General features: G+C 49.8%; 1 protein-coding gene across 5 annotated transcripts in view; it reads right to left on the reverse strand.

Annotated features, from left to right (window-relative positions):
• LOC143151506 (uncharacterized) overlaps nucleotides 1–13,270 on the reverse strand; it is a 34,338-nt gene that overhangs the window by 17,160 nt on the left and 3,908 nt on the right. Inside the window, exons 2-7 of one of the 5 annotated variants that reach the window (XM_076320698.1) lie at nucleotides 10,588–10,816; nucleotides 9,293–9,443; nucleotides 7,632–7,715; nucleotides 6,991–7,074; nucleotides 5,496–5,531; nucleotides 4,263–4,322 (exon numbers count right to left, since the gene is read on the reverse strand). In XM_076320698.1, the coding sequence (XP_076176813.1) occupies nucleotides 4,263–4,322; nucleotides 5,496–5,531; nucleotides 6,991–7,074; nucleotides 7,632–7,715; nucleotides 9,293–9,443; nucleotides 10,588–10,816 (644 nt within the window). The remainder of the gene's footprint in view (nucleotides 1–4,262; nucleotides 4,323–5,495; nucleotides 5,532–6,990; nucleotides 7,075–7,631; nucleotides 7,716–9,292; nucleotides 9,444–10,587; nucleotides 10,817–13,270) is intronic. The other 4 variants (XM_076320699.1, XM_076320700.1, XM_076320701.1 and 1 more) reach the window with 4 other exon arrangements.

Genomic DNA, 13,270 nt, shown 5'->3' on the forward strand with positions numbered 1-13,270 from the left:
AAAGCCGTACGCCACCGACAACCGCGACAACCTCTTGCGAATCTTCCGTCGCTGGTACCGAACGAGATCGTTACACGGACGAATCGATCGTTACGCGGGACGCGAAACGGGGATCGAGCACGTATCGCGATCGTTATCGCCGTGACGAACAATTTTTTTCCCCCGGAAGCGAAAAACCGATCTTATCCTTCGGTTATCGCGAGCTCGCGATCGTTAATCGTTTTCCTCGCCGCACGATTGCAAACGACGACCCCGGGGGATTTAGATAGGGGAACGTTTCGAATCGCTCGACTTCGATCGACTACCGTACACGTCCTACGCGTTCGCGATATCGTAACGCGCGCGACCGACGGTGATCTTAATTCGCTTATCGGATCCAACGGGAGATATTTTGCACGTTTACGAAAATACGTTGAAGAAAAAATCGTATGTTCGACATTTGTCGCATTGAATTTGGACACGGGTGTCACATTCGTCGGAATTAATTTCCCTTGAAAAATATATTATTCAATGTATCATTTCCCTTGAAAAATATATTATTCAATATATAATTTCTCTTGCAAAATATATTATTCAATATATAATTTCCCTTGAAAAATATATTATTCAATATATAATTTCCCTTGATGAACAAGATTTGTTAATTCTTTCGCGAACTTTAGATATGTGTTCGTACAACAACGTGTTTTAATGTAATATTTTTATGTAAAAATTATATTTGATAGTTCTCCATCGTGTGGTATCTTTCAAAACAGTCTCCAACGTACAGTTCTGTATGTTCTTTTCGACTATAGGTATTGCAAAAATAATTACTTTGGTGTCTTCTACCCTAAATCTTTCCGTTCGAACGTACGGAACAATCTTTACTTTTTGCACCTTCAGAGTGCCGCAATATATGCAGTTTCCTCTTTACTGGATTCCGTTATCTCCAATAGGAGCACCGTATTCGTTCGTGAAGAGATTCTTTGTACATTCAGGTTCGTTCGGAGAAAGTGTAAATTAATACACAGTCGAATAAAGTATAAGATCAGTATGGTACGTCGATGCGGTGGCTGAGAGCAGACGTACGAGCGTAAAGGGTGAAAATATCACGGGTAGGTGGAAGCGTTGAAATATCACCGTCCCTATCGATATTTCGAAGGCGGCCCTACGACAACGCGTGTATTCTCGTTACTCGCGATACGTAAAACGGATACGCGTAGACCCGTGCGATCGATCGTCGTTCCAGCTCGCCTCTGCACCGTGACTATGTACGTATCACCGATTCCACGTATCGCGTTTTATTTGATACATCCACTCGTGTCGTACTCGACTCGAGCGCGATAAATACGCGTTACGCTTATCGTTATGCGCGAAATTCCTCGTACCGTTTCCGAGATCGCGCCGAATCGAGTCGTTGAACCGCGAACGATGAGATCACCGTGCATTCTTAATTAAAGGAGACGAACCGAACCGTAACGACGTTGCGGAAAAGGAAGAAGAATTTGGAAGGGATCGATAACCCCCGACGTGTGTTTCTAGCAACGAGGTGAACACCGATCGGACATCTCCAGTCCACGCGTTCAAATCTCTCTCGTGTCCCGCGAAGGTTCGCACTTTCGTGCACGATAGCGTACGTGTACGATCGATACGTTTCAAACATCTCGATATAAACCGTTTCGAAACTGTTCAACTGGGTCGCGTTAAGATTACATCCGACCGTGCAATCTACCATCGAGCCAAACGGAGTAAAAATTGCTCGTAAATCCGAGCGTTTTCTAGTTGCACAAGCTTTTTCTCGTCGAAACGTAGCCGCGAACGTCCCGCTCTTGTAAGCCTTTTTACGTAATGGCGAAAGAAAGTCCCGTGGCACGCGATGCAAAAATTCTCCGTGACCCGGCGGCGCGCGTTTAGTTTCCAACGTTCGACGTCCCCGATTCGTCTCTGTTCATCGATGCGTAGACCAGTTCCCGGTCCGTTGACGTCTATTTACGGTGCGGCGTAACGTTTCCATCGAGCGAGTCGAAAGTTTCGCGCGGTGGAAATTCTACGTCTTCTTTAACGAAAACAAGAAATTTCGATCTCCGTAACGGGTTAAACGCGATCGGGACAACGATCGCACGGTTGCGCGCCCCGGTCACCGGTACTGTTGTCGAACGATCGTATCAATTATAGCGTTACAGGTATCTGTTCTTCGCCGACACGCTGCACCACCGACCGTCTCGTTTAATCGACACGGACGATTACCGCCCTCCATCGGATCAAGCTGGAAATAAAGATCTCTACCAACGACGGATAACGTCGCTCGTTTGGATTTTACCGACCGTATCTATTCGACGTCGCCGTTAAAAACATCGTACCGATAGACGAACCTTCTTCGAAACGAAGCGTTTCGACTCTTCCGATAACACGAGAATTTCAATTTAAATTCAAATATTAAGCACGAAAATTTAAATTTAAATTCAAATATCGAGCACGAAAATTTAAATTTAAATTCAAATATTAAACACGAAAATTTAAATTCAAATTCAAACATTAAACACGAAAATTTAAATTCAAATTCAAACATTAAACACGAAAATTTAAATTTAAATTTAAATTTAAACATCAAACGCGAACATTTAAATTCAAATTTAAATATTCGTGCCGCAATTCGTGTCTCTGGAAATTTACAAATTTAAAATTCCAGCGAACCGATCCCTCGAACGAACGTTCAAGCATCGATAACGCGGCATCGAACGAGCTTGCAAGTGACGACACCACGAGTCGATTCTAGTCTAACGAGCGACAAGTCGTACTTCCAAGGCCAACGCGTGTCCACTGATAACAACAAGGCCGGTGTTATCCAGCAGGCGAAGTGAAATGTTTCCGTATTTCGAGAAAGAATGTTTTCCTTCGAGAAAATAACCGTTCTCCGGCGCAGGAAAGACCTACGAAGACGAACAACGTACAACGAGAACGTACAAGAGGACGCGAATCAGCGATCGTTTACGTTCGTCGAGACAAGCGTTCGATAGACGGCCAGGAAAGAAACCAACTTTACCAGCCGCGTTAGAGCGTCCCTGATCCCTCTCTCCTTTCCCAATGAACCGAAAGCGAGCTGCCTCGAGTCTCGAGCTCGAAGCATTCGACGGCTTGATCCCCGCTGTAACGAGTCTTCGGGCCAAGTAACGGTAAACTCCATATCGCGTCGCTCTTACAGTGTCCTATTCACTGCGCGCTCACTCTCGTACGTTTTTTTTCCCACCCGTATACTTTGAACGGTTGTTTATCGCATTCTGTAACACCTTCGATACTCGAAACGTCCCTAGGACATTGAATCTCCTCGATCGACTCGGCGGGTCTATCCACGGTGTGGAAAACGCGAAATTCTTTCGTCGCGGTGCGATTGCGCGTACTGGTGCAACGGTTCGACTCCGTTGGCGCAGCTTCGAACGTTCTCGCGGTAAAATCGAACGCGTACGATTCGTTCGAAAACTCACGAAACGAACCACGGTACAGGTTACGTTCACGAGCGCAACGGTGAACGCCGGAATCGAATAAAGCGTAACCCAGTTTTTCAACGGGCGTAAGTTCGCGGAAGATTGTTTTCCCAAGGGGAGCGGTGCGACGTTCGATTCACACGGAGACCGGGCATTGTTCCGAGCGGTGGTCGTGTGTCGCGAGACGGTACACGATAAAAACCAGCGAGACAGAGATTCGCGATGGTACAGCCGGAAATAATAGCGGCGTGCCGCGGCCGTAGAAGCGGACCGAGCTCGACGCGAGAGAAGCGGAACAACGAGCACGCCCGTAAAAGGGACGTGAAACATTTTGTCGGCGCTGAGATTACTACCGTCTCGGGGAACAACGTTTTTATTTTTCACCCCCGGGACAACGCGCGCGGACGCTTTGAATAAATTGCGTGTACCGCTATTTCTCGATTTTTTCTTCTTTTTTTCTCTCTCGACGACACGACGATCGCGGACCAGCTGCCGCTCACGGAAAATTGCGTTTCTCCTTCGTTTCACCGTGGTTCCGCGGAATCGACGGTACCGTTTTTCCGCGTGGTTGGCAACGTAAACGGAAACCCCCATCGCGTGGAAAGTGGGGAAAATTAACGAGTCTCCGTCGGTCCACCGTTCGCCACCTGTTGCCCGCAGAAATTCGCCGGCTGATACTGATTTACGAGACGCGCGTTAGCGTCCGTGGGGATGGCCCCTCTCTCTCTCTCTCTTTCCCCTCTTTATCGAGTTAAGACGAACGGCGGGACCGAGGGAGATCTCTCGAATCCGAGGACTCACCTTCGTTTGGTTCTCCTCTCCTACGCTTCTCTCCTGCTTCTCGAAGCCGACGAAACGATTCTGAAAAATGGACAAAAGATTCGGATCAGTCCTCGTGGCTGCGGGATCGTTCGGAAGAGAACGAAAGAAACATCAATGACCTCGTCGTTTCAAAAAAAAAAAAAAATGAAATAATAACGTACGGAAATTTGTCTTCTTTCGTGCATTCTTTCTACTTAGAATTCCACTTCGCACGGTTCGCATACCCAGAAGCAACTGAGCAAACGTTGCGATTTAAATCGTCCACTCTCCGTAATCGCGAGAAATCGTCACGGCCGCGCGAGATAAAAGAGAAAAAAAAAGAAAAAAAAAAAGAAGAAATTTCACCAGCTACGGAACAAAGTAAGATCGTGAATCACGATTGGTCGTCCCGATTAGCCAAATAACGCGCACGCGCACGTTTCCAGGTTAATATACATGCCCACACGTAACGCGACACGTCGCCCCGAAACGATAAACACGTACGTTTTCGCAAACCGGAGGGACAACCGACGACTCGGTCTCGCTTTTGCTTCCGTGGTTATCTAAATATATTCTAACCGGCGCGATCGTGAATGCAGGTGACGCAACCAACGAAAGTAGTTAATAAACTCGTCCCCGTGTTCGCGAATACGTCTATCTTTTCGATCGTCGAACGAGAGAGAAAGTCACGCGTGAACGAGAAGACACACTTCCATCACTTTACCTCCGACGTTTTTCTGCGCCGAAAATTCGAGACGAACGAAGCCAAGACCAGAGCCCTGTTAAACAATTTCCTCAACGGTCGACGATTCGCGTCTTCCTCGGTCGTCGTTGTACCACGATTCTCTAATATTGCTTTTTCCTTCCCTGGACGGTACACTTCACCGTCGATCGCGTCCATGATCGTTTCTCGCGGTCTACGGATCGGCGTTGCGTCGTTCGCTCGATCGACGATCGTAACTCGATCGTTACTTCGACGCGAACGTCGAGACTCGGTCGTCACTTCGACGCGAACGTCGAGACTCGATCGTCAGTTCGACGCGAACGTCGAAACGAACGTCGAAACGAACCGGCGCGAATCAATCCCTATCGAGCAGGATCGTGGAAACGGTCGAACACGGTACGTGTAACTCGTCAAGTGCACGCCGTGAGCGCGACTAATCGCACGAATCGCGGCGCGCAACGCGACCGCACCGACACTCGGAATGAAAAGTGTTCGTCGTGCTATCTTACCTCGGCGGTTTCCTGCTGATAACGTTCACCGGCAGCCTGAAACGCAAAAACGAAGCGTGACATCAGATATAATTAAATAGCGCGAGTGGGGAGGGCCGCGAAATATCTATTCCTTTGTCCCGTCATCGACTTCTTTGCCGAATCATCCCTCTTCCCTTTGCGACGCACCAACGGGGACAAAGTCGACGAAAAAACGGTTCGTTGGTGGTTCTATTTTCACACTTTCGCGAAAACGAACGATCGATAAATCTTTTCGAAAGGTACCGCGGGATTTATTTTTAATAAATTGTAACGCGGTTAAACGATCGAACGAACATCGATGGAAATACTCGGTAAAGAAATCCAAGAAAATGTTATTCGTTCGGGATACAAATGAACGTTACTCCACAGGCACGAAGGAAATTATAAACGATGGAATTAAGTTTATTCGAACGAAATGCTAATACCGCGATAAATGGGCTGTGAAAACCGTACACGGACGCGGCCGCATCGCGAACTATCGCGATAGTAATTTTCTGTACACGATACGCGTTAACGAAAGTGCTCGGAATTTTTTCCCGCTAGTCCGGACGATCGAACGTTCTTTTCTCTCTTTTTCTTTTTTTTTTTTCTTCGTCCGTTCCGTGTGTATCTCACAGAACGATGAAAATATTTATTATCGTAGTGATATTTCGCTGGATGAAAGTCGACTCCGACCATTCTACTTCTTTCACTCGCAGTGAAAGTGTTTCCTACTTGAAATATGTAAACAACTTTTGCGGTAGACGCGCCGATTCGTTTAATCGTTCGACGTGCAAAAACATTTTTAGCGAACAGTGACGAAATTAGGAACGGGGGGAAGTGTACGAGATCTTCGAAGCCGCGAAGAAACACGGGGAATTTCAACGTTTGTTATCGCGTTTCGATTGTTCGTAGAACGAGAAAAAGAAAAAAGAAACGAACAAAAAAAAAATTGCCGAAAGTGTACCCAAGACGGACGCGTTGTAGCGCAAAAAATTCACTATGGTTTCCCGAGAATCGCCGTCTTGATAATTTTTCTTTTTTTTTTTTGTTCCGTCTGTCTCGATCTTGTATTTTGCCGCGACGACTTCTTCTTCCCCCGGCTTACTTTCGCATCGAGATAAAAGCCCGAGGAAAAATTGGACCGGTGTCTCGCCGAGAAGAGGTCGATGCTCGAGTAAAAGTTCCCCGTCTCTAATCTACTTTTCGTTTTTTTTCACAAACGAATATCTAATCTCCGAGAAATGTATCTATCGCGTCCGAGAAGCTGTTCCATCTGGGCGTGAATCGAATCGTTTCGAGCGTGTCTCGGTTCTCGCGTATTCGGTGTACGCGCGTGTCGCTACATACGTGCCGTCTGCGCGTCTTGCGTAACAGAGACGTTAAACGGGAGAGAGAGAGAGAACAAAAAAATATCGGAAAAGAAGAAGAAGAAGGAGAGAGAGAAAAAAAAAAAAAAAAAGAAAAGAATAATCCGACTCGTCTCGATACTTACGTGCACAGTGCTCGTGGTATCCGACGAGGTCGCCGCGGCTAGCTGGTTCCGGTTCTCTATGACCGTCTTTATTTGCTCGAGCACCTGCAAACGAACGAACCGCGTGTACGCTCGGCAATTATCCACAATGCTACCCGTAATTATCGTTTCTGTAAAACCCCGTGTCCTAGATTTCAGCTTCGTCGGCACTATTAAAACGGTAGTTTGAAAAAATTCGTTTCCAAGCCGACCGTTTCCGTTTCAAAGAACTCTTACGGAATTTTCTTTCCTTTTCCATCCTTTTTTCGAGAATCTCGTTGCGCGCGTTCCGCCGGTAAACGCGCGCAACCGGCGGGAATTACCGAGCGAAAAATTTCGCGCGTCGAGCGTCGAGCGTCGCGGCGTACGCGCTTCGTTAAGCGCCGTTTACCGAGCGCGCGGCGTACGCCACCGTTCGAGCGCGTACGTACGTATTCGAAAACAAGAAGCGAAGAAAAAAAATGCGAAGAGAGAGAGAGAGAGAGAGAGAGAGAGAGAGAGAGAGAGAGAGAGAGAGAAAAGAAAAAAAGAAATTGCTCTTGAAAGACGGCACAGAAGAGGAGGCGGCTCGAGCGCGTTCCGCGGGAAACGCGGGGCTTTAAAAGATACTCGAAAAGGGTTACCCGAAGAGATATCCTGTGCCTCTGAACAACGTGCTGATTGTACTCCTTGTGCTCGATCTCGTTGCTCTTTCTCGTCTGCCTCCGCTGGAAAATGAAGGAAGAAATGGACACGGTCACGACACCGTCAACTGTCGCGCGATTTTTCCACGAACGTGAAAACAATTCGTGACTTTCCACGGCTATCAGAACGGAACGACCCCCGCGCGGGGCCATTTCTTAACCCCCCTCCTTCCCCCGTCGGACCCGCGTAATGGAAAGGACCTCCGTTTGCTCGCTCGTTTCTACGTTCGTTCCTCGCGCGAGGTACGAGCGCGCGAGTAGTCGCGGTTTCCGAGAAGCGAAACAACGACGACTTCTTCGCTTTCGAACGAGACACGAATCGCGGTCGCGATTTCAATTCGGGGAAGATTTCGCGGGACGCGTACGAAATCTTTCGTTCGAGACACCGATTCGCGTTTCGATCTCGTAACGGTCATTGTAATTGTAATTTCATCACACGTGTGACGAACCGTGGAAACGGAAGAAGCAACGCGAACGAACGCTCGTCACGCGCGATCGGAAAAGAAATCCATCGGTAGTCGCGGTCTCGCGTTTGAAAAACGAGCTTGTAAAAAGCCGCGGGGTCTCGACGGGGGATCCGAGTCTCGCGATTTGCATAACAGCGAACACGCGACGACAATTAGCGAACAAAGCGGCCGGTCGACGCGTTATAAATCGTACCGCGGAATCTCCGACGATCGAACGGAGGGCGGCGACGATGGATCGTTCGTTCGGTCGAGTTAGCGCGCGCGAGCTTCTTCGGGATGCTGCGATAGCGTAGACAAGGAGAGGAGAACGAAACAAGGGGGGAGAGGAACAGGAGAGAGAGAAAGAGAGAGAGAAAGAGAGCTATACTCGACCGTGTCCGGGAGAATGCTCGGTTTTCCGCGCGTGGTCCCTCCTCCCACTCTCCAGCCCCGCGTTCATAAATAATTCAACGACCGTTTTTGCGCATTTCGAGGCTCGGGTTCGGCGAGACGGAGTTTCGCGGTCGTATTCTAATCGAATTTCGCGCGCGGAACGATTTTCGTACCTGTTCGCGCTCGTTCGCGAGAAATTCGAAGCCTCGATGATCGCGGAACGCTCTCGAGACGTCGTCATCGTCGTTGTCGTCGTCATCGTCGGGAACGAGCGAGGCGTTGGTGAACCAAGCGTCGAGGAAATTGGAAGACGAGTCACGAGCCGATCTCGGACACGTGTAACCGCCTTAACTCGATTCACGCGTGCTTAGAATGCCTCGGTCGGCATTACGCTCATTGGATAATGAGAATAATCGGCCCCGTCGCGCCTCTGTTTATCGTTCCAACGCCGGAGATCGTGCGAATCGCATCGATCACCCACCGTACGGACCACATTTTATCGTTCCTACGAATCGACACCGTGGCGAGGGGATCTCCACGTTCCGCGTAACCGAGACGAACCACGACTCGGTATCGTTTCGAGGAACGTCGATCGAGATCTACGACCGAAGGGGTAGAAATCGGCGCGATATTCGCGGCCCGTGTGATCGCGATCTTTCGAGAGAAAAAATCTTTCGGCACGGTGCACGTCCACGGGCGTCCCGACGGTGGAATCTCGAGGATTCGTGGACTCGGTAGCTCGTAAATAAAGAAGACACTGACCTCGAGGGTGGCCAGGCTGGCCAGCGACGAGAGAGGCCGAGTGTGAGGTACCTCCCCGGGGAAAACGCTGTCGTGCGACACGGACAGTTTTCCAGCTCCGCCTCGCAATTTCACGAAGGACTCCTCCATGCCCGGCCTCCTAAGGAATACACTGAAAAATAAACGCAAAGAGAACGACGTCACACGGCGAAGAAACGCGCCAGTTTATTTATTCGCTGCGCCGACTCGGGGGAAGACCAGGTTCAATTCTAACAACGAAACCTACGTACGGGCAACATTTCTTCGCTCCGCCATCGCGAAACGTTCACCGCTTTCTCGCGTGTTTCATTCTTTCTCCGATCGCTGCACCGACGCGGTTACCGAAAGGAAAAATCGACGGATCGTGCTCGCGGTACAGGACGCTTATTAAACCTGACTCGTCCGCGATCGATCGTAATCGAATTACGAAAATAAAGGACACTAGGTCAGCCAGGTATCGAGCAGCGTGCGTGCGCACTTTACGCGAGCTTCGCTCTCGTACCGTGTACCGGATTAACGAGCCATCGTCGTCTTTCGCGTCGCGAACCTCTCCTAGCTGGAAGCTGGAGCTTCGAGTACGCGGTGTCGCGGGGTTACTCTTTCGAACGATTAAAACGCGAAAGCGGTGCATTCGAGAATACCAGGTAACTAAAATATGTTAAACTCTCGACGGAAGGTACGCTTTCGGGAACGTTTTAAGAAAGACAATAGCGAATCGATTCTTGAAATCGATCTCTCGGGTCGAGATCGAGTCACACGCGACTCGTCAAACGAACGAGACACGTCAAGAGCGAGCTAAACACGCGTTGCGTCGTATTGCAGACGCTTCGTAGCGATGCTGCGCGCGTATCGGCGCAACAACACCATACACGAACGACTTTTGCGCGTCTCGTTGTATCTTCGCGTTATAGACGGATCGGAGAGATTCTCCTAGCAAAACTAAAATCAAACTTAACTGTGGATCTTACGAGCAAAGGTTTGAAATGTTTCCAGTTCGCGTCGGTAGCGGTACGCTTTACCGAGGGATGAATTCTGTGTTTTATCGGGTGAGATAGCTACGTTTGGCCCGTACCGTAACTTTTAAATGTACTCGTAGAAGCACCGAGCTTGGAAACTTCTCATCGATGCATCGTGGATGTGTTGCGAAATCGATGCTAATCCGGATCAGCGTCAAATGGTGAAACATTCGTATGAATGTTTCGATCGCGAAGAACGTTCCGTGAGCAAGTCTGTGCCGAGTTAAAGAATCAAAGGAGGAAAATAAAGGAGTAGCTCACCTTTCCCGATCGCAGGAGTCGGTGAGCAGCTCGCTGGCGCTCCGGCTGCGACCCTCCTCCGGACGTCCCGCGGGATGTCGGTCGGTGATGTCCTCCCGCGGCAGTCGTCCGATCTCCGCGTCCTTGTCGACATGACTGGAGACCAGTCTAGCGTCCGCGGCGCCTCGACTCTTCCGTCGAAAGATCTTTCTTAGGCCGCGAAGGGGATGGAAGCGCCGTTTCTTCGGCTCTGCGAACGCCAGAAATCGGAATCGTCGATTAGAGAGAGAGAGACAACCGCGATCCGGAGGGGAAGCGACCAGGATTCGCGTCTCGTAGAACGTCGGCTTCGAATTCACGGCTTCGAGTATCTTGCTACGAACGCTTCGAGTTCCAGAGCGCAGCTTCGACGCGATCCGAGAGAACCGGACAATTACACGAATCGATCTCGCGTGACTTTCTCCTCGAATTGCGTAACGCGCACGCTCGCGCGATGCTTGCACCCGACTCGAGCGGATTCGACGAGCCAACGACCGAGTCCCCCACGAAACCGACCTACACCGGATAGGAAGTGAAAACTCGATTCGATCGGGTGAAACCTTGCTCGAAACGAATGCCCGTAGGACGGAATTTTCTCTCGCGCGGTTAAAAATCGGCAACGATAACCGTACGCGAAATCCTCTCGTCGGTTTCCTCTCTCGAGCTCGGAATATCGTTCTCGCGATCGTAGGTACCGCGTCGATTTTTCACGGTTCGTCGTTTTCCGGCGTGGAAAACGATGAAAATCGAGGAACGATACCGGTGTCCGCCTACTTTGAACATCTACGGGCAACGAACACGATTCCGAGTACGCGAGATAAGCGGAACCGTAAAAGGCTTTCGAAACAATTAGTGGAACGGATCGATCCAGAGTAAACAGATAATGGTTAAGTGAGCGCGCTCGTAGTTTCGCGGAGTGTAAAGCGCGTCCATCGATCGCGGAGCTCGTGGATCGGTATCTGTACCGCGGATAATCTCGATTGGAAAGTTTCTCTATCGCGCGCAAGCGCGCACTTGTGTGCGTTTGTTTGTGTAATCGTCGCGATAAATCACGCCGAAACGAAACGTCTTTTCCCGAGTGTCCCAATTCGCGACGATCTCGGAACACGTTTCGAGGCTCGGCCGCAGGAAAATCGAATTTACCGAACGGTAGGGACAGATTTCGGGATATCACCGAGCGACCCAGTTCCTCGTCGAAGCAATCTCGTTGCACGGGGATCGGGATATTCCCGCGGGGACGGAGGACGTCGATCGTCGCGCGAAACAGCAATTTTTCCCGCGAGCTCGCTCCGCTCGCCCGCCCGCGCCGAGGGAAACAACAATGACGCGTTATCGGAAGGCGGGAGACACGAGGGCCCGGGATAAGCAAATAACACGAGCCCTCGAGACCAACGTAGCACTCGTTAACGCACGGATGCCTTTTAATTGCGGCGTATCGGAAGAAAGGGTGCCAACAAAGCGGTCCAAGGTGAAAGGAAAACCCCGAAGAACCAACGGGGGCCCCAGCCGCGCAAAGCGCGTCGACGCTGCTTTCAATCGTCGAAAAGGCACGAAGAATGGAGGCCAGAAGTGGAGGGAGCGATTCTGGAGGGTAGAACGACACCCTTCGCTCGCCCTTAGACACGATTGAAGGCGGGAAACGCGCGAAAAAAGAGCTCGATGGTCCGTTCTTCGAGGCTGCGCTTTAGTTTCGGCAAAGGGTTACTTTTTTCTCTTTCTTTTTTTTTTCTTTCAGACCGATCCACTCGACATTCCCCATCGAGTCACGTACTTTTACTTCGAGACGACGACGGAATTTTAGTTCACCTCGGAAACACCCGTTACTCGTCCGCGAACGATCATCCGAAATGTTTATTTTTGCCTTTTGGAAACTTCCAGCTACGAAACTGGCCATCGTCGCTGAATCCTGTTCCTCGAATTGGAGCGAAACAACGGAGAAAATCTCGTACACGGGACGTGAAAATCTCGATGAGATCGACTCGACCAACGACGCGTCACCGATACCTATATCGCGAGAAACGATAAACGTTACTCGGGCGTTTAAATCTTCCACGAGAGACTCCGTTTACCGACACGCTCGTAACCGATCGTACGCCCCGCACGCGCAAACCGAACCAACGAAACGGGCCACGCACACAAACCAATCCACGTTACCAAGATTGTCGAAACTTTCGTCGTACATATGTACAATACGAATTTTCCTCGTACGTGTGTATAATTGCACATAATGCGGACAACTGGGTGAGTTCGCGGGGCTCGATAACACAGAAAACGACGCCGATAAGATTACGTCCGACTGGGACACGATAATTCGCCTATCGTTGCTTCGATACGCCTGCACGCTAAAAATCTAGCGAGACCGATAGCGATACAATCGTACGAGAGATACAGTTTACGGAACATTCTTCCGAAAACGTGTCATCGCGATGTCCTTGCCACCTTTGATCAACAGGACGAAACAACGTCGGTTACGAAAGATTCGTGGCTTCGTTCTCTTCGAAGCCGTACGACTTTTGTACGAAACCGTTCCGTCGTTCGAAACGGAGCGGATATCGAGGGCGGGGCTCGTTTCCAACGGGTCACCCTGTACATTTCGCGTGGTCGTGCACCAGCTGGGAATTTTCGAACGTTTCGGGAAACAATCGTCGTCTTCGTTCATCGCGAT

This window comes from Ptiloglossa arizonensis, chromosome 9 (assembly GCF_051014685.1).
Source record: "Ptiloglossa arizonensis isolate GNS036 chromosome 9, iyPtiAriz1_principal, whole genome shotgun sequence".
NCBI lineage: Eukaryota > Metazoa > Arthropoda > Insecta > Hymenoptera > Colletidae > Ptiloglossa > Ptiloglossa arizonensis.